This window comes from Oncorhynchus mykiss, chromosome 5, assembly GCF_013265735.2.
Source record: "Oncorhynchus mykiss isolate Arlee chromosome 5, USDA_OmykA_1.1, whole genome shotgun sequence".
In the NCBI taxonomy this organism is placed as follows: Eukaryota; Metazoa; Chordata; class Actinopteri; order Salmoniformes; family Salmonidae; genus Oncorhynchus; species Oncorhynchus mykiss.
This window is the reverse complement of record NC_048569.1, coordinates 22,374,371-22,399,683: the sequence shown is the minus strand read 5'-3', so window position 1 is coordinate 22,399,683 and position 25,313 is coordinate 22,374,371. Positions and strand designations below refer to the sequence as shown.

At 43.5% G+C, this 25,313-nt stretch overlaps 1 protein-coding gene across 1 annotated transcript in view; it reads left to right on the top strand.

Annotated features, from left to right (window-relative positions):
* Positions 1 to 25,313, top strand: part of LOC110522825 (GDNF family receptor alpha-2-like) — a 79,307-nt gene that overhangs the window by 39,871 nt on the left and 14,123 nt on the right. The window contains exons 4-5 of the mRNA XM_036977061.1: positions 827 to 1,020; positions 1,129 to 1,316. Of these exons, the coding sequence (XP_036832956.1) occupies positions 827 to 1,020; positions 1,129 to 1,316 (382 nt within the window). The remainder of the gene's footprint in view (positions 1 to 826; positions 1,021 to 1,128; positions 1,317 to 25,313) is intronic.

The following is a 25,313-nucleotide window of genomic DNA, read 5'->3' as shown; positions in this document are numbered from 1 at the left end:
TGAGGGTTGAACAGCTCATATTAATGTCTGAAATGGCGTGGATACCCATGTGTTTGATACGTTTACATTTGACATTTTAGTCATTTAGCAGACGCTCTTATCCAGATGGAGTTAAAGTTAGTGCATTCATCTTAAGATAGCTAGGTGGGACAACCACATATCACAGGCATAGTAAGTACATTTTTCCTCAGTAACGTAGCTACTGTATGAGTACAGTCAGAGTTAGAAGGAGGTGGGGGGGTCAAATACAAGTGCAGGTTGTGTTTATTTTTTTATTCTGTTTTTTTATTCCATTCCAGACATTACTATGAGCCCGTCCTCCCCAATTAAGGTGCCAACGGCCGCTTGTGATTAGAAGTCTAATATAGGATGTGAAGTATGAAACAATAATGCTAATATAATATGCGTTCCCACTACAATAAACTCTGTCACCGATGATGAGAATTAGGTCTTGATCTTTACAACATTTACATTTCTCCTCCCAATGCACTTAAACTGTGTGTGAGTGTGTGTGTATGTGTATGTGTGTGTGTGTGTGTGTGTGTGTGTGTGTGTGTGTGCGCGTGCGTGAGTGTGTGTGTGTGTGTGTGCGTGCGTGCGTGCGTGTGTGTGCGTGCGTGCGTGTGTGTGCGTGCGTGTTTCTGTTGTAGCTTCATTAAACAGATAATATAGTGAGTTTATATTTAGCTACAGTCATATTAGATGTTAGTGATGTGTAACAAGACAAACACTGGGGTTACACAGTGTGTCTGTGTCTGTTAACTTTTTGTGCTCATCATTTTCTCTCTCTCGCTACCTCTCTTTCTCTATCCAACCCATCTCCCAGACTCTTCTCTGTCCAAGGCCAGCCCATGTTCGGAGCCAGGGAAACCCTGTAACCCATGTCTCGATGCAGCCAAGGCTTGCAACCTCAATGAAACCTGCAAGAGACAACGCTCCAATTACATCGCTATCTGCAACAAGCTCTCTCAGCCCTCACTGGCCAACCAGGAGCCTTGCAGCCGCAAACGATGTCACAAGGTGGTTGGACCTGCACAAATGACATCCTATTCCCTAGTAATACACTAATTCTGACCAGAGCCCCCTCACATGATGAATGAGAATAATTATATTATTTTGTGTTCTCAGGCGCTGCGTCAGTTCTTTGAGCGTGTGCAGTGGGAGCTGAGTTACCCCCTGTTGTTCTGCTCGTGTTCGGACCAGGCCTGTGCTGAGAGACGTAGACAGACCATTGTACCTGCCTGCTCCCACCAGGAGAAACACAGACCCTCCTGTCTAGAGCTACGACGCGCCTGCCGCTCCGATGCACTCTGCAGGTAAACAAACCCAGACAGACACACACAAAAACACATACACCTCTACAAAACGTACACTCAAGTGTACACATGGATTTGCACACGCATGCAAGAACATAATTCCAAACACACTCAAGTGTGCACACTCATTTATGCATGAACACACAAACAAACACATACACACCCGAGCACTGGGATCCCAATCTTTTGGCTGCCTCATGCATTTAATTTCCTTTCTGCCTCCTACATAATGTTAAAAAGAACCCAGTGATGTGTGGATCTGTTTGGATGGTTTTGTTTGGGTGGTTTTGTGTGTGTGTGTGTGTGTGTGTGTGTGTGTGTGTGTGTGTGTGTGTGTGTGTCTGTGTCTGTGTCTGTGTCTGTGTCTGTGTCTGTGTCTGTGTGTGTGTCTGTGTGTGTGTGTGTGTGTGTACTGACAGACTTTAAGGGTGATTTAAAAAATGAGAGCGCGAAAGAGAGTGGCCAAAGATGGACAGAGAAAGAAAAGAGAGAGAGGTAGAGAGATTAAGAGGATAGTTAGAATGGTAACGGGTGTAACTTGGGGCAACCTCTGAGTTGGATGCTAATTGCAACAGGCAGCCAGGAACTCATTAGCTATGCAAATATGGTAAATATGTAAATGAGCAGTCCCAATGAGGGACGACTAATTAAAGAGAACGTTTAGACAAAACAATCTAATTATAACCAAAAACAGACACAAACATACCCACGCACAACTACACACTAGACAACAACCCACCTACACACTCCTATCTCCTCTCCCTTCCTCTCTTCTACACTCCTCTCCTCATGTAAATATAGGTACAAGTTGTTTAAATGGGAGTTTAGGCTATTTCTGTCTACATTATGTTTTCAAGGTCAGCATTGTCAGTTATGTGTTTATATGTTATTATAATTACATGGTGTATTGTGTGTGTGTGTGTATTTGTGTGGATATGTGTGTGTATGTGTATTTTTTTTTCTGCCTCTGCTAATGTAGATATTATAATAAGGTGTCTCCCATGGGATTACTGTGGGTCTGCTTTACTGTGACTGACAAGTCAGGGTCAGCGAGAGAGAGGGGAAAAGAGCGAGAGGAATGAGAGCTGGGGAGGGTGAAAAAAAATAGGATAGAAGGAGAGTGGAGAGAGAGAGTGTAGAGAGAGGGGGGAGAGTCTATGTCCTCATTAGATATGCATGCACACCCCTTTAGCCAGCCAAGGTTATTAGCTTGGACACCAGAAAACAGCATGTAGCAGCTAACTGTCACGCTGTAAGTCCAACTTGTATTTCATTATGTGCCCAACTTTTTATTCAGTGTTACAGGTACAAAAAACAAAGCATACAACGATAACCCCAACCCATCAGCAAACATTCACTGTCTACTTGATAAGCATCTCCAGTGTAGATTTGGCCTTGTGTCTGAGGTTATTGTCCCCCTGAAAGGTGAATTAATCTCCCAGTGTCTGGTGGAAAGCAGACTGAACCATGTTGTCCACTAGGATTTTGACTGTGCTTACCTCCATTCCATTTATTTTCATCCTGAAAAACTCCTGAAAAAATACCCATAACATAATGCAGCCACCATTATGCTTGAAAATATGGAGTGGTACTCAGTAATGTGTTGTATTGGATTTGCCCCAAACAAAACACTTTGTCTTCAGGACAAAAATGTAATTGCTTGCCACATTTTTGCATTTTCACTCTGTCAATTAGCCTAGAATTGTGGAGTAATTACAAAGTTGTCATCCTCAGTTTCTCCAATCACAGCCACTTTGACATTATCTGGTATTGTGTGTTGGCCAGTGACAAAAAAAAATCTTAATTTTATAAATTTTAAATTCAGGCTGTAACACAACAAAATGTGGAACAAGTCAAGGGGTGTGAATACTTTCTGAAGGCACATAGTTTGTATATTATGGATCCCCATAATATCCTGTCAAGGCAGCAGCTACTTTTCCTGGAGTCCAGCAAAATGAAGGCAGTTATACAATTTAAAAAACATAACAACACATTCATACCAGATTTTACAACACATTAAGTGTGTCCTCTCACTCTACTACTACATATCTACAACATAAAATCCATGTGTACTGTATGTGTGTGTATAGTGCATATATTATTGTGTGTTTGAATGCATCTGTCTGTGCCTATGTTCGTGTTTCTTCACAGTCTCCGCTGTTCCATATGGTTTATTTTTATCCGTTTTTTTTTATAAAATCGTATTGCTTGCATGCGTTACTTGATGTGGAATAGAGTTTCATATAGTCATGGCTCTATATAATACTGTGTGCCTCCCATGGTCTGTTCAAGACTTGTGGACTGTGAAGAAACCTCTGGTGGTATGTCTTGATGGGTATGCATTGGTGTCCGAGATGTGTGCCAGTACTTCAAACAGACAGCTCAGTGCATTCAACATGTCAATACCTCTCACGAATACAATTAGTGATGAAGTGCATGTTATTAATGTTAGCTCTCTGTGTGCATCTAAAGGCCAGCCATGCTGCCCTGTTCTGAGCCAATTGCAATTTTTCTAATTCCCTCTTTGTGGCACCTGACCACATGACTGAACAGTAGTCCAGGTGCTACAAAACTAGGGCCTGTAGGACCTGCCTTGTTGATAGTGCTGTTAAGAAGGTAGAGCAGTGTTTTATTATGGACATACTTCTCCCCATCTTAGCTACTGTTGTATCAATATGTTTTGAACATGACAGTTGACCATGACAGTTGATACCATAACATCCTTGGTTAGTCCAAGCAGTTTAGTCATCTCAACTTGCTAAATTTTCACATTATTCATTACAAGATATAGTTGAGGTTTAGGGTTTTAGTGAATGATTTGTCCCAAATTCAATGCTTTTAGTTGTTTTTCCTTGCTACCAATTCCGAAACTAACTGCAGCTCTTTGTTAAGTGTTGCAGTCATTTAATTCGATGTAGTAGCTCACACATTTAATTAAAAAATTGTATCATTACTTTTTATTTTAGCCTACTTGGTAAATATTTTCTTCTTCTTGAAATGCCCTGTTGGTTAAGGGCTTGTAAGTAAGCATTTCACGGTAAAGTCTACACTTGTTGTATTTGGCACATGTGAAAAATAAAGTTTGATTTGATGTATAGTGTTGAGTCATCCGCATAAATAGCAACACTGGCTTTATTCAAAGCCAGTGGCATGTCATTAGTAAAGATTGAAAAAGTAAGGGGCATAGACAGCTGCCCTGGGGAATTCCTGATTCTATTGTGTTGGATAGGCTTCAATTAAATAACATCTTCTGCATTCTGTTAGACAGATAACTCTTTATCCACAATATAGCAGGGAGTGTAAAGCCATAACACATACGTTTTTCCAGCAGCAGACTTTGATCATAACAGCCCCCACAATCTTTTATCATAATTGGTTTGTATGTGTGGGGCTTTAGCTGAGTCAAGTATATTCGTCCAGGCCTCAAATTATCCTTGATTAGCGCTTTTCATTCTTGTTGTTGATAATGCTAATGTTATAACTTCTAATAGTAACTGTATCCACTAATTAAATGGGAGAGTGTACAGTGCTGTCTGTGAGCAGTAATCTTCTCTGATTGATTGAGAGATTCAAAGGGCTATCATTGTTAAGTAACATACTGTAATAGATGAAAAGCATTGAATATTTAAATATTCATGTACTTCAAAATGTATTTTGTATCTTTGCCACAGAAGCATTCAATTGCAGGGCACTGCCACATCATTTACCTGATTTAGGGGACACAGTGAACAGTTGGGAGTTGGGGCCAATTTCCCCATAATACGTTTTCTTGGTCTGTGAACAAACATAAAAGGTATAAATTAATGGTTTGGATTACGGGATACCATGGTCATATTTTTCCATATTCTGTTCCAGTTAAAGGGTTGTTAAGATTCAATTAGATCTGCAGACCATACTTTTTTAATGGCTAATTGTTCAGATTCAATTAGATCTGTGGACCATACTTTTTTAATGGCTAGCTCAGAATATGAGCCTTCCCAAAGCTGTTTATATATCATAGAGATTGGGAGCACAGATCATTTATTTATAAAACCCATCATAGGATGGTTTGGTAGTTGTGTCTCCCAAGGGACTCCATAGGGAAAAAATGTGGAATGTTCTCATACCATTAGTGTCCATGATATCGGTAAGGGTATGGATTCCACATTTGGACCATTGGGGGGATGCAAAAGACTACCCTCCGGATTACAAGGCATTATTGTAAAATATTGGGTTACGGGCATGCCATTTTGACTCCCAGTTACATTTTTGTTAAATGTTGTGCAAAATGGAAATTGTGTGAGCAATAATAGGACCAAAACGTAGTTAATTTTAAGAGATATATCAGAAGACCACCTCATCGAGGGCAAGAGGAGACACTATATTTCTCTCTATACTCAGCCAAGGGGCTGAAGAATTATGTCTAAACCAATTTAGGATTGGGCGAAATGCTAGTACCTGGAAATCGTGGAAATACATTTTATAGTTTGGTACGGATAGTCCTCCTATCTCTTTCCCTCTTTGTAAATGTGTTCATATTTGAAGGGCAGCTCTGAACAGTTGAAACTGGATATTAAAGAGCTGATTGACTCTCTGCTAGACACTAACAAAAGACCCATAATTTCTGGCCCTGTGCCCTATTTGAATCGTGGCATTGAACTCATTATCAGGAGTTACCTGTCTAACAGAACACAGAGGGTGTTCTTTAATGGAAGCCTCTCCAATATAATCTATGTAGAATCAGGAATTCCCCAGAGCAGCTGTCTGGGCCCTGTCTACTTTTTTCAATCTTTACTAACGACATGCTTTGAGTAAAGCCAGTGTGTCTATGTATGCTGATGACTCAACACTATACATGTTGACTACTACAGCAACTGAAATGACTGCAACACTTTTTGTGACTAGGGGGCAGTATTTTCATTTTTGGAAAAATAACGTTCCGTACTTAACGGGATATTTTGTCAGGACAAAATGCTAGAATATGCATATAATTGACAGCCTAGGATAGAAAACACTCCAAAGTTTCCAAAACTATAAAAATATTGTCTGTGAGTATAACAGAACTGATATTGCAGGCGAAAGCCTGATAAAAATCCAATCCGGAAGTGCCTCATGTTTTGAAAGCTCTGTGTTCCAATGCGTCCCTATTGAGCATTGAATGGACAATCAACCAGATAACTTTTTCTCCGTATTCCCCAAGGTGTCAACAGCATTGTGACGTAGTTTTCCGTATTTATGTTGAAGAATACCCGTAACCGGCTACATTGCGCAACTGGTCACCTGATGGCTCCCAGAGTGATTCTCGCGTAAAATACAGAGGTAGCCATTATTCCAATCGGTCCTACTGAAAAACCAATTGTCCCGGTGGATATATTACCGAATAGATATTTGAAAAACACCTTGAGGATTGATTATAAACAACGTTTGCCATGTTTCTGTCGATATTATGGAGCTAATTTGTAATATTTTTTGCCGTTTTTGTGACTGCAATTTCCGGGCGATTTCTCAGCCAAACGTGAAGAACAAACGGAGCTATTTCGCCTACAAAAAATAATATTTTTGGAAAAAAGGAACATTGGCTATCTAACTGGGAGTCTCGTGAGTGAAAACATCCGAAGCTCATCAAAGGTAAACAATTTAATTTGATTGCTTTTCTGATTTCCGTGACCAAGTTACCTGCTGCTAGCTGGACAAAATGCTATGCTAGGCTATTGATAAACTTACACAAATGCTTGTCTAGCTTTGGCTGTAAAGCATATTTTGAAAATCTGAGATGACAGGGTGATTAACAAAAGGCTGAGCTGTGTCTCAATATATTTCACTTGTGATTTTCATGAATAGGAATATTTTCTAGGAATATTTATGTCCGTTGCGTTATGCTAATTAGTGTCAGTCGATGATTACGCTCCCTCATGCTGGATGGGGAGTCACTAGAGGTTAACAAAGAGTTGCAGTTAGTTTCAGAGTGGGTGGCAAATAATAAGTTAGTCCTAAGTATTTCCAAGACTAAAAGCATTGTATTTTGGACAAATCATTCACTAAACCCTAAACCTCAGCTAAGTCTTGTAATAAATAATGTGGAAATTTGAGGTGACTAAACTGCTTGGAGTAACCTTTGATTGTAAACTGTCATGGTCAAAACATATTGATACAACAATAGCTAAGATGGGAAGAAGTATGTCCATAATAAAGCGCTGCTCTACAGGCCCTAGATTTGTCGCACCTGGACCAAGTCATGTGGTCAGGTGCCACAAAAGGGACCTCTGAAAATTACCAAAAAATGCAATTGGCTCAGAACAGGGCAGCACGGCTGGCTCTTAGATGTACACAGAGAGCTAATATTAATAATATGCATGTCAATCTCACCTGGCTCAAAGTGGAGGAGAGATTGACTTCATCACTACTTGTATTTATGAGAGGTGTTGACATGTTGAGTGCACCGAGCTCTCTGTTCGGACTACTGGCGCACAGCTCGGACACCCATGCATACCATACAAGACATGCCACAAGGGCTTGTAAGTAAGCATTTCACGGTAAAGTCTACACTTGTTGTATTCGGCGCATGTGGCAAATAACGTTTGATTTGATTTGAAGAGGTCTCTTCACAGTCCCCAAGTCCAGAAGAGACTATGGGAGGCACACAGTACTACATGGAGCCATGACTACATGGAACTCTATTCCACATCAAGTAACTGATGTAAGCAGTAAAATTAGATTAGAAAAACAGATAAAAATACACCTTATGGAACAGCAGGGACTGTGAACCAACACAAACATAGGCACAGACACATGCACACTCACACACACGATAACATTCACACTATACACACACTTACACATGGATTATGTACTGTAGATATGTCGTATTGGTGGAGTAGGAGCCTGAGGACACACAGTGTGTTGTGAAATCTGTGAATGTATTGTTTTAAAATTGTTTAAACTGCCTAAATTTGCTGGACTCCAGGAGGAGTAGCTGAGGCCTTGCCAGCAGCTAATGGGGATCCATAATAAATACAAATACAGTAATAATAACGAAGTACAATGTTCAGCAATCATAATAATAATAATAATCAGGGCCGACTCTATAGCCTTTTGGGGGCCCTCAGCGAGACTTGTTTGGGGGGCCGCCCACCAACCGGGCAAAATACATTTGTGGCCCCCCTCTTGTTGTTGGAGAGAAAAATGTTAGCTTTATTCAGTCAATTTGACCCCTTTTATAAACTAGTCAACACTTGCTATTCAGTTGTGCTATGTGAAACACGCAAAATAAAATAAATGAATGTGTCAGAAAACAATAATTAGGCTTAGTCGTGGATTTTGACTTATTGTTACCACTTACATTACATGGGACGTGCAAATTTATGCGCATCATGCTCTCTCTCCCTCCACTGTGTAAAGAAATTTGACTGCAACCAGAGATCTGTATTTTATGACAAGTTGTTCCTGTCTCCGCCCAATGGGAGTTACTGTCCCAAAGGCAGGAAGGCAGAGGCGACAAGCTTAGGTCCAATATACACCCATAGAAACGCATTGGGCATATTTTCAACAGATTTTCTCCTCTTCCTCTCTGCTGTGTTTCTATGTCATTGTCAGGACCCGGTTATGAACTTGAGTCTCCAGTGTGAGAAACAGTCACTTAGCAATCTGAGCCACTACTAGCCGGCAGAACCCAGAAGATGAGGCAGACACAGCAGTACTTGAGACGGTGTTTTAATAAAGTAAAAAGGAAAGTACTTCAGGCAAAAATATAAATCCACAACGTCAAAAGTAATTCCAAGACAAAAAGGTAATCCTCCAAGTGAAAAGGTAAATCCACAAGGTGGTAGGTACAGCAGGAAAAAAGCCTCAAAAGATAATCAAAAATAAATAATCGAGAACAAAAACAGAGTACCACAAGAGAGTCCAACTGGAGTAACAAACGTTCACAGCATGGCTGGGGCTGGGTGCTAACATTCAAACACAGAGCAAAGAACTGAGGAAAACTAAGGGTTTAAATACAATCAAGGGAAACGAGGCACAGATGCAAATAATAATCTGTAATCTGGTCAAAAAAGCACAATGGGGGCATCTAGTGGCCAAAACCGGAACAATCCTGGCCAAATCCTGACAGTCATCACTCGCTTTGTGACCGACAGGTGCCTATCCTATCAATAGTTCGCTAGAAATTTTAAATGAAAAGTAGCATAGTTAATATGAAGTGCAAAATGTAGCCGGCTGAAAATAAGCCGACGCTAATGGAAAACACTGATTACTACAAGTTTAGATAACTTGCTAAACTATCTTACCAATCTAAAAATTGTTAGCTGACATGACTAATGTATTGACTGTCAGTGACTGACTAAACAAGAGAAAAACTGCTGATGTACAAACAAATTTTGAACTTGCACCTTGTGTTTTCTACTATTATAACATTCAATAGTAACTTGAGACCCCTACTGAGTCTTGTCTTATACTGAGGGCAGCATCACAGCCATAGGCTAGGCTGTGTGATATCATAACTGACTATTATGCCAGTCAAACTGAGGTTAGCCTAAATCTGTCAGGACATCCCCTTGTATCAGGTATAGGTAAGACCCAGATGCAGACCACGTTGAAGAAACAATAGTTTAATATTTCAACAGGGGCAGGCGATAGACAGGTCAAGGCAGGCAGGGTCAGTAAACCAGAGGTGGGGCAATGGTACCGGATGGCAGGCAGGCTCAGGGTCAGGGTAAACCAGAGGTTAGTAATCCAGAGGGGGGAAAATGTACAGGTTGGCAGGCAGGCTCAGGCTCAGGGGCAGGCAGAGAGGTCAGGCAGGCGGGCTCAGAGTCAGGACAGGCAAGGGTCAGGCAAAGGTCAAAACCAGGAGGGTGAGAAAAAAGAGACTGGAAAAAGCAGGAGCTGAGACACAAAACCCTGGTTGACTCGAACAAACAGGACAAACTGGCAACAGACAAACAGAGAACACAGGTATAAATACACAGGGAATTATGGGGAAGATGGGCGACACCTGGAGGGGAGTAGAGACAATCACAAATACAGGTGAAACAGATTAGGCTGTGACACCTTGTGTGTTGGGCTTGATGTGCTTCTCGAATAAGTCTTGAGCCTCCTAGGCAGTGGACAACTTGTGTGTTGTATTCTTGAAGGTCAAGATTTGTTTTGCCAGGTGGATGAAGCCACATCTCAGGTTTAGCTTGCATAACTGGGATCTCATCTCATTGTAGGTCACCCTCTGGTTCAGCTGTTCGGCACTCAGGTCTGGGTAGATGCTGATCCTCTTCTCCGCATAGGTCAAAGCCCCTGATTTGATTTGTTTAGATTACGCTACAAGGCGAATAAATTGCAGTTTGACGTCAAAACTGTGGATTCGTACAATCCTGTACCAAGATCCGTTCCGGAGAGGACCTGTGCGGTGCGGATTTTTATCAGCAGGGATCAAGTTTTTCCTGCCCAAACAGTTCATAGAAAAGATTGCTCATGAAGGAAGTTGGGTTCCATACTTCCCCACCAGTTTCAAGTCCTGTGACCCGCACATTGAATTTAAGGGAATGATTTTTGAGTGATTCCGTTTCATTTTTTAAAGAATATTTCCCCTTCTAGCTTAGTTTGCGGTGTCTCCAGGTCATGTAGTCGCCCCTCGGTCACATTGGCTGCTGTCTCCAAAATGTTCACATTAGTTGAGTAGGTATCCGCTTTAGAAGTGAACTGTGCAAGACATTTATTTACCAGTCGAGAGCAGAGGTAATTTCCTCACGAACAATCTTTCGGATGGTAGCGGCCAACTCTTTCTGTTGTTGGGTGTTGAGAGCTGCCATCTTCCTACAGTTGAAATGTGAACGGACAGAATATGCCAGCTGCTGGAGCAAATATACTTACTTTTGTTCCTTGTAATACAGTGAACGGCCCACACCTTAATGTGATGTTATATGTTGACATTTATTTGAAAATAAGTCAGTTAATTCATAGTTGTTTTGCAAAGCCACGAGAAATCCATGTGTTTCAATGCATGCCACCAGAACCGGAACCACCAAACCTTTCCTGTCTGTCTTGTATTTCAACACAGTTCTCTTTTAGAATATGAACTCACACACACATGCACACACACACACACACATACTTACACACACACTCCGCCCCTTTGATTGTGGACTATAAATCAGACACCACATGCACCATCACAGCTCCTCCAAACCAATGGCACAGAGGTCAGTGTGTGTATGTGCCCATTTTAAAGGTTCCCGTAAAGCAATTCTCATCCATCCTCACACACATAAACCGATACCCACATACACACCCAAAAACACACAGGCATGCGCACACACACTCCCATGGAGTGACTTACCTCCATGAGAATGTCAACAGCACAGCATTCAGACTAGGGCTGGCCGATATGGCCTGAAGCTCATATCTAAAAAATGTTTAACTTATGAGCGATTCACAATACATATCTTGATTTTTTTCAATGTTTTCTCTAAATAAGCTTTGTTGTACAATTAAAGGTAAAATCCACAGCATTTAAAAAACAGTCAACTATAATGTAATGAAGTCAGAGCTTGTGTAATTATACCTAGGCTGAATATAGGCCTTCCACAACCATGAGACCCACTATTCATTATTTGATCAAAATAGTTGTACCTGCTCATTCTATAAAAATGCCGTTTTGTTAACAAATTTAACCAGGACCATGCATAATGCACATTCACTAATAATGGAGCAGGCATGAAAAAAAATGATCACCCGTCTCATAAACAATCTCTCAAGTACAAGCCCACGTGCTAGTGAGTAGCCAGCTAATATTTATATTTCAGGTTTAGCCAACTTGGATCTAGGTATAATTTCACAAGCGTTGAATTCAGCTAACAAGGTAGAAAAGTTGAATTGTTATGAACACAACATTCTGTCCGTCTCCAACTGTTTGAACAGCATGCTAGTCTGTCCACTTTGTTCACATGTTGAAATCAAGTGGCCTACCTTATTTCTCAGAATGACAACGAGTTGCCAATTCATTATATAATTGTTATATGCTTATTGCACATTAAAACACCAACTAAACAGCTAGTATACAGTTTGTATAAAGCTAATGTAAAGTATTCAGACCCCTTGACTTTTTCCATATTTTGTTACGTTAATGCCTTATTCTAAAATGAATTGACAATTTTTTTTCCCTTTATCAATGAAAAAACAAAAACAGGTATTCAGACCCTTTACTCAGTACTTTGTTGAAGAACCTTTGGCAGCAATTGCAGCATTGAGTATTCTTGAGTTTGACACTACAAGCTCGGCGCACCTTTTTACTGCTGCTCTTTATTTATTTATATTTTACATATTTTTTTACTTATCTATTTTTCTTAGAACTGCGTTGTTGGTTATGGAAGCATTTCACTGCTGTATTCGGCGTGTGACAAAAACAATTTGATTTGATTTGGGGATTTTCTCCCAATCTTCTCTGTAGATCCTCTCAATTTCTGTTGGTTGGATGGGGAGCATCTCTCCAGAGATGTTCGATGGGTTCAAGTACGGGCTCTGGCTGGGTCCACATCCAGGACATTTATAGACTTGTCCTGAAGCCACTCCTGTGTTGTCTTGGCTGTGTGCTTAGGGTCATTGTCCTGTTAGAAGGTGAACCTTCACCCCAGTCTGAGGTCCTGAGTGTTCTGGAGCAGGGTTTTATCAAGGATTTCTCCGTTCAACTGTCCCATGATCCTGACTAGTCTCCCAGTCCCTGCCGCTGAAAAACAAACCCACAGTATGATGCTGCCTACACCATGCTTCACCGTAGGGATGGTCCCAGGTTTTCTCCAGACGTGACACTTGATTCAGGCCAAAGAGTTCAATCTTGGTTTCATTACACTTTAGAATCTTGTTCCTCATGGTCTGAGAGTCTTAGGTGCCTTTTGGCCAATTCCAAGCGGGCTTTCATGTGTCTTTTACTGAGGAGTGGCTTCCGTCTGGTCAATCTTCCATAATGGCCTGATTGGTGGAGTGCTGCAGAGATGCTTGTGCCAAGCTTGTAGCGTCATACCCAAGAAGACTAGAGGCTGTAATTGCTGCTAAAGGTGCTTCAACAAAGTACTGATAAAGGGTGTGAATACTCATGTAAATATAATATTTCAATTTTTTATTTTTTTTGCAAAAAAAATAAAAAATGTTTTTGCTTTGTCGTTATGGGGTGAGATGAGAAGAAAACAAATAATTTCATCCATTTTATAATAAAGCTGTAACGTAACAAAATGTGGAAAAACTTTATTTTACACATGCGGCGAATACAACAAGTGTAGACTTTACAGGGAAATGCTTACTTACAAGCCCTTAACCAACAGTGCAGTTCAAGAAGAAGAAAAAATGTACCAAGTAGACTAAAATAAAAAGTAATAATAAAAAGTAACACAATAAGAATAAGAATAATGAGGATATATACAGGGGGCACCGTTACCGAGTCAGTGTGCGGGGATACAGGCTTGTTGAGGTAAGCTGTACATGTAGGTGGGGGCGAAGTGACTATGCATAGGTAACAAACAAACAGCGAGTAGCAACGTATACACAAGGGAGGGGGTGGTCAGTCAACGTAAATGTATGACTTGTTCAGCAGTCTTATGTCTTGGGGGTAGAAGCTGTTGAAGAGCCTTTTGGTCCTAGACTTGTCACTCCGGTACCGCTTGCCATGCGGTAGCAGACAAAAAGGTCTATAAATTGGGTGACTGGAGTCTCCGACAATTTGATGGGCTTTCCTCAGACACCTCCTATTATGCAGATCCTGGATAACTGGAAGCTTGGCCCCAGTGATGTACTGTGCCGTTCGCACCACCCTCTGTAGCGTCTTAAGGTCAGATGCTTAGCAGTTGCCATACCAGGCAGTGATGCAACCGGTCAGGATTATATCGATGGTGCAGCTGTATAACATTTTGAGGATCTGGGAACAAATGCCAAATCTTTTCAGTCTCCTGAGGGAGAAAAGGTTTTGTCGTGCCCTCTTCACAACTGACTTGGTATGTTTGGACTACGATAGTTTGTTGGTGATGTGGACACCAAGGAACTTGAAACTCTCGACCCGCTCCACTACAACCCCGTCGATGTTAATGGGGGCCTGTTCGGCTGTCACGTAGCTAGGAGTGGTGGGTGCGGAGTCAGGCGCAGAGAGCAGAGGTTTAGGGAAAAACTGTATTTATTCCGATAAGTATGGTCACGCCAAAAACAACAGGCAAAATAATGACTGACCCAAACAGGACACCAAACAGTCTGAAAAATAACAACAGGCGAAATAATGACCGACCCAAACAGGACACCAAACAGTCTGAACAATAACAAAACACAACCATCCACAAACAGAACAGAGAACAAGCCTGCACAAAAGCAGACGGGCATGGAAGGCTTAAATAGCCCTGAAACAAATCCCAAACAAGAAACAAGTGAAACCAATACAGACATAACCAACAGAAAAAGAAAAGGGAAGCGGTGGCAGCTAGTAGACCGGTGACGACGACCGCCAAGCGCCGCCCGAACAGGAAGAGGAGCCACCTTCGGTGGAAGTCGTGACATCGGCCTGCCTTTTCTTGTAGTCCACTATCATCTCCTTTGTCTTGCTAACATTTAGGGAGATGTTGTTGTCCTGGCATCACACTGACAGTTCTTTGACCTCCTCCCTATAGGCTGTCTCATTGTTGTCGGTGATCAGGCCTACACTGTTGTGTCGTCAGCAAACTTAATGATGGTGTTGGAGTCATGTTTGACCACACAGTCATGGGTGAACAGGGAATACAGGAGGGGACTAAGCACACACCCCTGAGGGGCCCCAGTGTTAAGGATCAGCGTGGCAGATGTGTTGTTGCCTACTTTCACCACCTGGGGGAAGCCGTCAGGAAGTCCAGGATCCAGTTGCAGAGGGAGGGGTTTAGTCCCGGGGTCCTTAGCTTAGGGATGAGCTTCGTGGGCACTATGGTGTTAAACGCTGAGCTGTAGTCAATTAACAGCATTCTCACATACAGTTGAAGTCGGAAGTTGACGTACACTCAATTAGTATTTGGTAGCATTGCCTTTAAATTGTTTAACTTGGGTCAAATGTTTCGGGTAGCCTTCCACAAGCTTCCCATGATAAGTTGGGTGAACTTTGGCCCATTCCTCCTGACAGAGCTGGTGTAACTGAATCAGGTTTGTAGGCCTCCTTGCTCCCACACACTTTTTCAGTTCTGCCCACAAATTTTCTATAGGATTGAGGTCAGGGCTTTGTGATGGCCACTCCAATACCTTGATTTTGTTGTTCTTAAGCCATGTTGCCACAACTTTGGAAGTATGCTTGGGGTCATTGTCAATTCGGAAGACCCATTTGCGACCAAGCTTTAACTTTAACTGATGTCTTGAGATATTGCTTCAATATATACATATCATTTTTCTTACTCGTGATACCATCTATTTTGTGAAATGCACCAGTCCCTCCTGCAGCAAAGCACCCCCACAACATGATGCTGCCACCCCCGTGCTTCACGGTTGGGATGGTGTTCTTCGGCTTGCAAGCATCATTATGGCCAAACAGTTCTATTTTTGTTTCATCAGACCAGAGGACATTTCTCCAAAAAGTACGATCTTTGTCCACATGTGCAGTGCAAACTGTAGTCTGGCTTTTTTATGGCGGTTTTGGAGCAGTGGTTCTTCCTTGCTGAGCAGCCTTTCAGGTTATGTCGATATACGACTCGTTTTACTGTGGATATAGATACTTTTTTACCTGTTTCCTCCAGCATATTCACATGGTCCTTTGCTGTTGTTCTGGGATTGCTTTGCACTTTCCGCACCAAAGTACGTTCTTCTCTCGGAGACAGAACGCGTCTCCTTTCTGAGTGGTATGACGGTTACATGGTCTCATGGTGTTTATACTTGCGTACTATTGTTTGTACAGATGGACGTGGTACCTTCAGGCGTTTGGAATCTGTTCACATGGTTTTGTTCACATCGGCTACCAAAAGTGTTATCACACAATCATCCAGAACAGCTGGTGCTCTCGTGCATGCTTCAGTGTTACTTGCCTCAAAGCGAGCATAAAAGGCATTTAGCTCGTCTGGTAGGCTTGCGTCACTGGGCAGCTCGTGTCTGGGTTTCCCTTTGTTGTCCGTAATAGTTTTCAAGCCCTGCCACATCTGACAAGCGTCAAAGCCAGTGTAGTAGGATTCAATCTTAATCCTGTATTGACGCTTTGGTTGTTTGATGGTTCGTCTGAGGGCATAGCGGGATTTCTTATAAGCGTCTGGATTAGTCTCCTGCTCCTTGAAAGCGGCAGCTCTAGCCTTTAGTTCGATGCAGATGTAAAAGGGTCTGAATACTTTCCGAATACACTGTACGTACGCACACACACAAACACACACTGTAATAATATTCTTGTCACACATTTTCCTTAGGAGGCTTGTGCTCATACACTACTCTGGTACTGCTGATAACCACATGACATACCACACACACACACAAACACACACGCAATTACTCCCTACAGGAGACATAAACATGCACGCACACACACTTTCACTGCAATTACACTCAACAGGACAATGAAAGAGAGCAAAAGAGTGTGATAGGATACATAGAGAGATAGCGGTTCCACGCCAGGGTAGCCCAAAATGTTTTTGGTATCTCGGATTGTTCTGGTAATTCTCACATTCAGGCTTCATTTGGAGGAAGGATGTTTGACATGCTTTTTACATTTCTTTTTAAATTATGGGGAGAAAATCATGATGTAAATTGCCAATTTAGGCTCTTTTAAAGAGTATACTCTCTCTCTCTCTCTCTCTCTCTCTCTCTCTCTCTGCCTCAAAAGAGGCACATAGGTTTAAAAGAGCCTAAATTGGCAATTTACTAGATTATATGTGTCATGTATTGTCATGTTGTGTCTTGTTTCTGTCCTTTCCCTTCACCCTGTCTCCCTCTGCTGGTCGTTTTTAGGTTACCTTTTCTCCCCCTCTTTCCCCCAGCTGTTCCTTGTCTCCTCCTAACTACCTCGTCACCCCTTTTCCCACCTGTTCCCTTTTTCCCTCTGATTAGTCCTCTATATCTCTCTCTGTTTCTGCTCCTGTCTTTGTCGGATTCTTGTTTGTGTTGTTCATGCCTGAACCAGACTATCGTCATGTTTGCTGCAACCTTGTCCTGTCCTGTCGGAACCTGCCGGTCCATCTGAGCCTACGTTTTGTTTTGTTATTAAAGAAGCTCTGTTTACGTTAATTCGCTTTTGGGTCCTCATTCACGCACCGTAACAGAAGAATCCGACCAAGAATGGACCCAGCGACTTCGGATCCTCTCCACTCAGCCGTCGAGATCCAGGGAGCGATGCTAGGCAGACACGAGCAGGAATTGTCTGCTGCTCGACATGCCGTTGAGACCCTGGCCACCCAAGTCTCCAACCTCACAGAACAGGTTCACCATCTCCGCCTCGATCCACCGGCCACTTCCAGGGCTTTCGAATCTCCGGAGCCCAGAATCAATAACCCGCCGTGTTACTCTGGGGAGCCCACTGAATGCCGCTCGTTCCTCACCCAGTGTGATATTGTGTTTTCTCTCCAGCCCAACACTTACTCCAGGAGCACTGCTCGTGTCGCCTACGTCATATCTCTCCTTACTGGACGGGCTCGTGAGTGGGGCACGGCAATCTGGGAGGCAAGGGCTGAGTGTACTAACCAGTATCAGGACTTTAAGGAGGAGATGATACGGGTTTTTGATCGATCTGTTTTTGGGAGGAGGCTTCCAGGGCCCTGTCTTCCCTATGTCAAGGTAATCGATCCATAACAGACTACTCTATTGAGTTTCGCACTCTTGCTGCCTCCAGTGGCTGGAACGAGCCGGCTTTGCTCGCTCGTTTTCTGGAGGGTCTCCGCGCAGAGGTAAAGGATGAGATTCTCTCCCGGGAGGTTCCTTCCAGCGTGGATTCCTTGATTGAACTCGCTATTCGCATTGAGCGACGGGTTGATCTTCGTCACCGAGCTCGTGGAAAGGAGCTCGCGTTCTCCGTTGCCCCCCTCTCCGCATCACTACCATCTTCCTCTGCCGGCTCGGGTGCTGAGCCTATGCAGCTGGGAGGTATCCGCATCTCGACTAAGGAGAGGGAACGGAGAATCACCAACCGCCTCTGTCTCTATTGCGGTTCTGCTGGTCATTTTGTCACTTCATGTCCAGTAAAAGCCAGAGCTCATCAGTAAGCGGAGGGTTACTGGTGAGCGCTACTACTCCTGTCTCTCCTTCAAGATCCTGCACTACCTTGTCGGTCCATCTACGCTGGACCGGTTCGTCAGCTTCCTGCAGTGCCTTAATAGACTCTGGGGCGGAGGGCTGTTTTATGGACAAGACCTGGGCTCGGGAACATGACATTCCTCTCAGACAGTTAAGGGAGTCCACGGCCTTGTTCGCCCTGGATGGTAGTCCTCTCCCCAGGATTCAGCGTGAGACGCTACCTTTAACCCTCACTGTTTCTGGTAATCATAGCGAAACCATTTCTTTTTTAATTTTTCGTTCACCTTTTACACCTGTTGTTTTGGGCCATCCCTGGCTAGTTTGTCATAATCCTTCCATTAATTGGTCTAGTAATTCTATCCTCTCCTGGAACGTCTCTTGTCATGTGAAATGTTTAATGTCTGCTATCCCTCCTGTTTCCTCTGTCTCTTCTTCACAGGAGGAGCCTGGTGATTTGACAGGGGTGCCGGAGGAATATCACGATCTGCGCACGGTGTTCAGTCGGTCCAGGGCCACCTCTCTTCCTCCACACCGGTCGTATGATTGTAGTATTGATCTCCTTCCGGGAACCACTCCCCCCCGGGGTAGACTATACTCTCTGTCGGCTCCCGAACGTAAGGCTCTCGAAGATTATTTGTCTGTAGCTCTTGCCGCCGGTACCATAGTCCCCTCCTCCTCTCCCGCCGGAGCGGGGTTTTTTTTTGTTAAGAAGAAGGACGGGTCCCTGCGCCCCTGCATAGATTATCGAGGGCTGAATGACATAACAGTGAAGAATCGTTATCCGCTTCCTCTTATGTCTTCAGCCTTCGAGATCCTGCAGGGAGCCAGATTTTTCACTAAGTTGGACCTTCGTAACGCTTACCATCTCGTGCGCATCAGGGAGGGGGACGAGTGGAAGACGGCGTTTAACACTCCGTTAGGGCACTTTGAATACCGGGTTCTTCCTTTCGGCCTCGCTAACGCTCCAGCTGTCTTTCAGGCATTAGTCAATGATGTCCTGAGAGACATGCTGAACATCTTTGTTTTCGTTTACCTTGACGATATCCTGATTTTTTCACCGTCACTCCAGATTCATGTTCAGCACGTTCGACGTGTCCTCCAGCGCCTTTTAGAGAATTGTCTTTTTGTGAAGGCTGAGAAGTGCTCTTTTCATGCCTCCTCCGTCACATTTCTCGGTTCTGTTATTTCCGCTGAAGGCATTAAGATGGATCCCGCTAAGGTCCAAGCTGTCATTGATTGGCCTGTCCCTAGGTCACGCGTCGAGCTGCAGCGCTTTCTCGGCTTCGCAAATTTCTATCGTCGTTTCATCCGTAATTTCGGTCAGGTGGCAGCCCCTCTCACAGCCCTTACTTCTGTCAAGACGTGCTTTAAGTGATCCGTTTCCGCCCAGGGAGCTTTTGACCTCCTCAAGAATCGTTTTACATCCGCACCTATCCTTGTTACACCTGACGTCACTAGACAGTTCGTTGTCGAGGTTGACGCGTCAGAGGTGGGCGTGGGAGCCATTCTTTCTCAGCGCTCCCTCTCTGACGACAAGGTCCACCCTTGCGCGTATTTTTCTCATCGCCTGTCGCCGTCGGAACGTAACTATGATGTGGGAAACCGCGAACTGCTCGCCATCCGCTTAGCCCTAGGCGAATGGCGACAGTGGTTGGAGGGGGCGACCGTTCCTTTTGTCGTTTGGACTGACCATAGGAACCTTGAGTACATCCGTTCTGCCAAACGACTTAATGCGCGTCAGGCGCGCTGGGCGCTGTTTTTCGCTCGTTTCGAGTTCGTGATTTCTTATCGTCCGGGCTCTAAGAACACCAAGCCTGATGCTTTATCTCGTCTCTTCAGTTCTTCAGTAGCCTCCACTGACCCCGAGGGGATTCTCCCTGAGGGGCGTGTTGTCGGGTTGACTGTCTGGGGAATTGAGAGGCAGGTAAAGCAAGCACTCACTCAGACTCCGTCGCCGCGCGCTTGTCCTAGGAACCTCTTTTCGTTCCCGTTCCTACTCGTCTGGCCGTTCTTCAGTGGGCTCACTCTGCCAAGTTAGCCGGCCACCCTGGCGTTCGGGGTACGCTTGCTTCCATTCGCCAGCGTTTTTGGTGGCCCACCCGGGAGCATGACACGCGTCGCTTCGTGGCTGCTTGTTCGGTCTGCGCGCAGACTAAGTCCGGTAACTCCCCTCCTGCCGGCCGTCTCAGGCCGCTTCCCATTCCCTCTCGACCGTGGTCTCACATCGCCTTAGATTTTGTCACCGGACTGCCTTCGTCAGCGGGGAAGACTGTTATTCTTACGGTTGTCGACAGGTTCTCTAAGGCGGCTCATTTTATTCCCCTTGCTAAGCTTCCTTCTGCTAAAGAGACGGCACAAATCATCATCGAGAATGTTTTCAGAATTCATGGCCTTCCGTCAGACGTCGTTTCGGACAGAGGTCCGCAATTCACGTCTCAATTTTGGAGGGAGTTTTGCCGTTTGATTGGGGCTTCCGTCAGTCTCTCTTCCGGCTTTCACCCCCAGTCTAACGGTCAAGCAGAACGGGCCAATCAGACTATTGGTCGCATCTTACGCAGTCTTTCTTTTCGCAACCCTGCGTCTTGGTCAGAACAGCTCCCCTGGGCAGAATACGCCCACAACTCGCTTCCTTCATCTGCGACCGGGCTATCTCCTTTTCAGAGTAGCCTCGGGTACCAGCCTCCGCTGTTCTCATCTCAGTTCGCCGAGTCCAGCGTCCCCTCCGCTCAGGCTTTTGTCCAACGTTGCGAGCGCACCTGGAAGAGGGTCAGGTCTGCACTTTGCCGTTATAGGGCGCAGACTGTGAGAGCTGCTAATAAGCGTAGAACTAAGAGTCCTAGATATTGTCGCGGTCAGAGAGTTTGGCTCTCCACTCAGAACCTTCCCCTTAAGACCACTTCTCGCAAGTTGACCCCGCGGTTCATTGGTCCGTTCCGTATTTCTCGGATCATTAATCCTGTCGCAGTTCGACTTCTTCTTCCGCGATATCTTCGTCGCGTCCACCCGGTCTTCCATGTCTCCTGTGTCAAGCCCGTTCTTCGCGCCCCCGCTCGTCTTCCCCCCCCCCCCCCCCATCCTTGTCGAGGGCGCACCCATCTACAGGGTCCGTAGGATTTTGGACATGCGTCCTCGGGGCCGTGGTCATCAGTACCTAGTAGATTGGGAGGGGTACGGTCCTGAGGAGAGGAGTTGGGTTCCCTCTCGGGACGTGCTGGACCGTGCGCTGATCGATGATTTCCTCCGTTGCCGCCAGGTTTCCTCCTCGAGTGCGCCAGGAGGCGCTCGGTGAGTGGGGGGGTACTGTCATGTATTGTCATGTTGTGTCTTGTTTCTGTCCTTTCCCTTCACCCTGTCTCCCTCTGCTGGTCGTTTTTAGGTTACCTTTTCTCCCCCTCTTTCCCCCAGCTGTTCCTTGTCTCCTCCTAACTACCTCGTCACCCCTTTTCCCACCTGTTCCCTTTTTCCCTCTGATTAGTCCTCTATATCTCTCTCTGTTTCTGCTCCTGTCTTTGTCGGATTCTTGTTTGTGTTGTTCATGCCTGAACCAGACTATCGTCATGTTTGCTGCAACCTTGTCCTGTCCTGTCGGAACCTGCCGGTCCATCTGAGCCTACGTTTTGTTTTGTTATTAAAGAAGCTCTGTTTACGTTAATTCGCTTTTGGGTCCTCATTCACGCACCGTAACAATATGTGTCATTTAGCTTGCTTCATCAGAGTTAAGGCTTCTGGAAAGAGCTAGACATTGTCCTTGTAAAGTTGTCAGTCCGACTAACTTTACTGTCATCACCTCTAAAGATGGCATGCAAATCAAACAATATTTGGATATTGCTATCCATCTACTTTATCCCCTGAAGATTTGCTTGTTAACTAGCCATATTGACGTGATCTGTTATTAGCTAGCTAGTTAAATTGACGTGGTCCATCAATCAATGTAACCTATCATGTCTTTCAGCAGCAATCATGTTTAAACACTCTTAAAAACAATGTTGAAAAGGTGATAATGTTTGCTAACTTTGCTAGGTAGGCCTACGTTGTTGGAGGAACAAGTACATTAAGTCTACTTACCAACATGTTTAACCAACTGAACAAGGTTGATTTGATTTGATTTTACATTTTCGAATGGTAGTTAACATTATTAGCTAACAGTATATCGGCAAATGCGCCATTCTGCTGCTTGACAGGCAGAGCCCACAGAGGATTGGAAATTACATGACCAATTGATGTTTACTGATCATGAAAAGCATGCAGCTACTTGCTGTTAAACTCTGATGATAGCGAGCTAAATGTGCGCAATTATTTTGCATGGAGTAATCCGAAATGTGTAGTTCTGACTGCTTTTCAAGATGAGATGATCTGTCTCCCCTTGCTCTTCATCTGCTTCCTCAAAACGCAAATATATTTTATCCAGGTGTATTGCCCTTTAACGTTCAACTAAGAAACATATTGTAGTTTTAATGAACAGCTTGCTTGTGCTAGGCATGTATTATCGATACCACATACGAGACCGTGCAAGTGGTTTGTTTACGGGTAAGCTAGACTATAGCACTGACACCTTGTGGTGATAATGTTGAACTGCATATAATTACAACAGGATGATACATAACATGAAGCAAACAAATTGCAACTTTGTTTCAAGCAACATGTATTTTGAAATTAAATGAAATTAACCTTAAAATATTCCTTTCTGCACACCCTCGTGATATTTGCTAATAATGACTCTCTCCTGTGCAAGTCATCCTTAAAATGGAAATGACATAATTTAGCAAAATGAAATCTTAATAAAACACTTTAAAAAAAAATATCTGACAAGTGAGCACTTACTGTATATATAGTCATTTTCACGGTTTCATACATTCTTAGAATGTTTGGGAATTATGTATACTGAGGCATTTGTGAAAAGTCGATAGCAATATAGAGTGGGAACATGGCTGTGTGTTTGGACAATTAATAGACACTGCAGTAAATAAAACCTAAGAAAAAAAAAACATATGTCTCGTCCAGGACTGGAGTCTACGCAGATCGGTGCACCATAGCCAACCAGAGCTACAGTAGGCCTTTATGCAAAGGAGCTCTTTGTTACACAGGCCTTCCATCATTCATTTTGAACTGGATACAGAATGTCAATCTTCTTACATTTGGGAACTTTACAGTCATATTGATCAAACAACCATGAAAAGGTAGGCTCTCCCTCAGTTATGCACATCAACAACAACAAGATCAACAACTAATGCTAGCAAGAGTAAGATGAGGTAAAATCTAACCTAGGAACATTAGATAAACCCTGTCTAACTTTTTCAGCTAGTTGGCCGTTAAAATTGCACTAATAAAATTGTAGCCTACTCGTCCTTCTGCAACTTGCATGCAATCAAGCACCCAGCTAACTGGCTAAAGTTGGCTAGCTCGCTAGCTAGCTACTTCCAGACACAAATAAGAGAACTGAACTCACTCTGACCATTTTACTCACCCTAACAGAGCTGGTTAGCTAGGCTGTTTACATGTTATCTAGCAGCTGGCTAGCTAACGTTAGGCTCCGTGTATTTAGCTTGCTACATAAATAGATATGCTAGCCTATTAGCCATGCTATGACTGACTTGTGATCATTTACCTTGCTAGTTTGATTGTATTGAGATTCCCAGCCTTAGTTACAGTCATCTGTTTGTGACCAAAATATTGAGTCATTGAAACTGAAACAGTGCATCCCGAATGGAGGCAGCAAACAATGTATCAAGCCCACTGTGATTTATAACCTGATAGCAATGTTTTTTGGACTACCAAGAACTATTGAATTATATTAATCATGCATTGAGCTGCATCCAACTATTCTACCAACAATGCCTTAGTGTACGTCATGTAATGTTGAGTCAAATAGAACCTATTTTTTTTAAACGTCTTATAAAGTTGGTTTTGTAGCATAAACTGAAAATGTGATATTTTTGACTGATATTAATATGTCTGTTTGTTTCATATCTGCAAAGTAGTTCAAAGGCTGTCAGTTCCACTTTAAGGCCTACCTCCATTACAAGGGTAAGGCTTGCACTCATCCATTTTAATGAAGGGATGTAGCTGTAGAAGTCAGATCTGGTATCCTTCAACATGGTTAGCCTCGTTAATTGTCTAATAAAAAAGAAAAACCCACACACGCGTTATTAGCAAATGATTCCCACATACGTATGTTCTCAGATGTGTGAATGGTTTTCCTATTTCTAATAATATGATTTCAAATGCAGAAAACATCTCAACAAAATGTAAACAATTTGCTAATCCTGTTTTAGTATAGAAATTAAAATCCATATGTACAAGTGCATTGGACATCCCCACAAGGCCAATACTAATCCCATCATACAGTATGTCTGCATTGGGCATTCATGCCATAAATAATTTCACATCAGTTGTAAGCAATGGAACCAAAAGGGTAGAGCACGGATAGTGGAGGCCAGAAAAAAATCCCCTGGAGAGTGACCATTGTGAAGGGTCATTTTTACGTGGGCTGCAAAGTCGCCATGTAATGTATGAGTTCCGTTTCTGTATGGCTGATCGGGCCAGGGTGCAAACCATAATCAAATGACACTTGTAGCTAGCATGCCAACCACTGGAGAAGGAGGACAGTGAGTGTAGCAGAATGAAGCAAATCAGCACAATATTGCAGGAGGGGATCCTCCCGCAGCTGAGATGCTTACGGTATTCAAGTATAGGTACATTTATAATAGAAAGGAGACACTAATTCAAGTATAAGGGGGATGACATCACATCACAGTTGCTACTAGAACTCACCTCTACTAGTCACACCCCTTTCACCTCCCACTACACTGACAGTATAAATCAGCCCCTGACTGT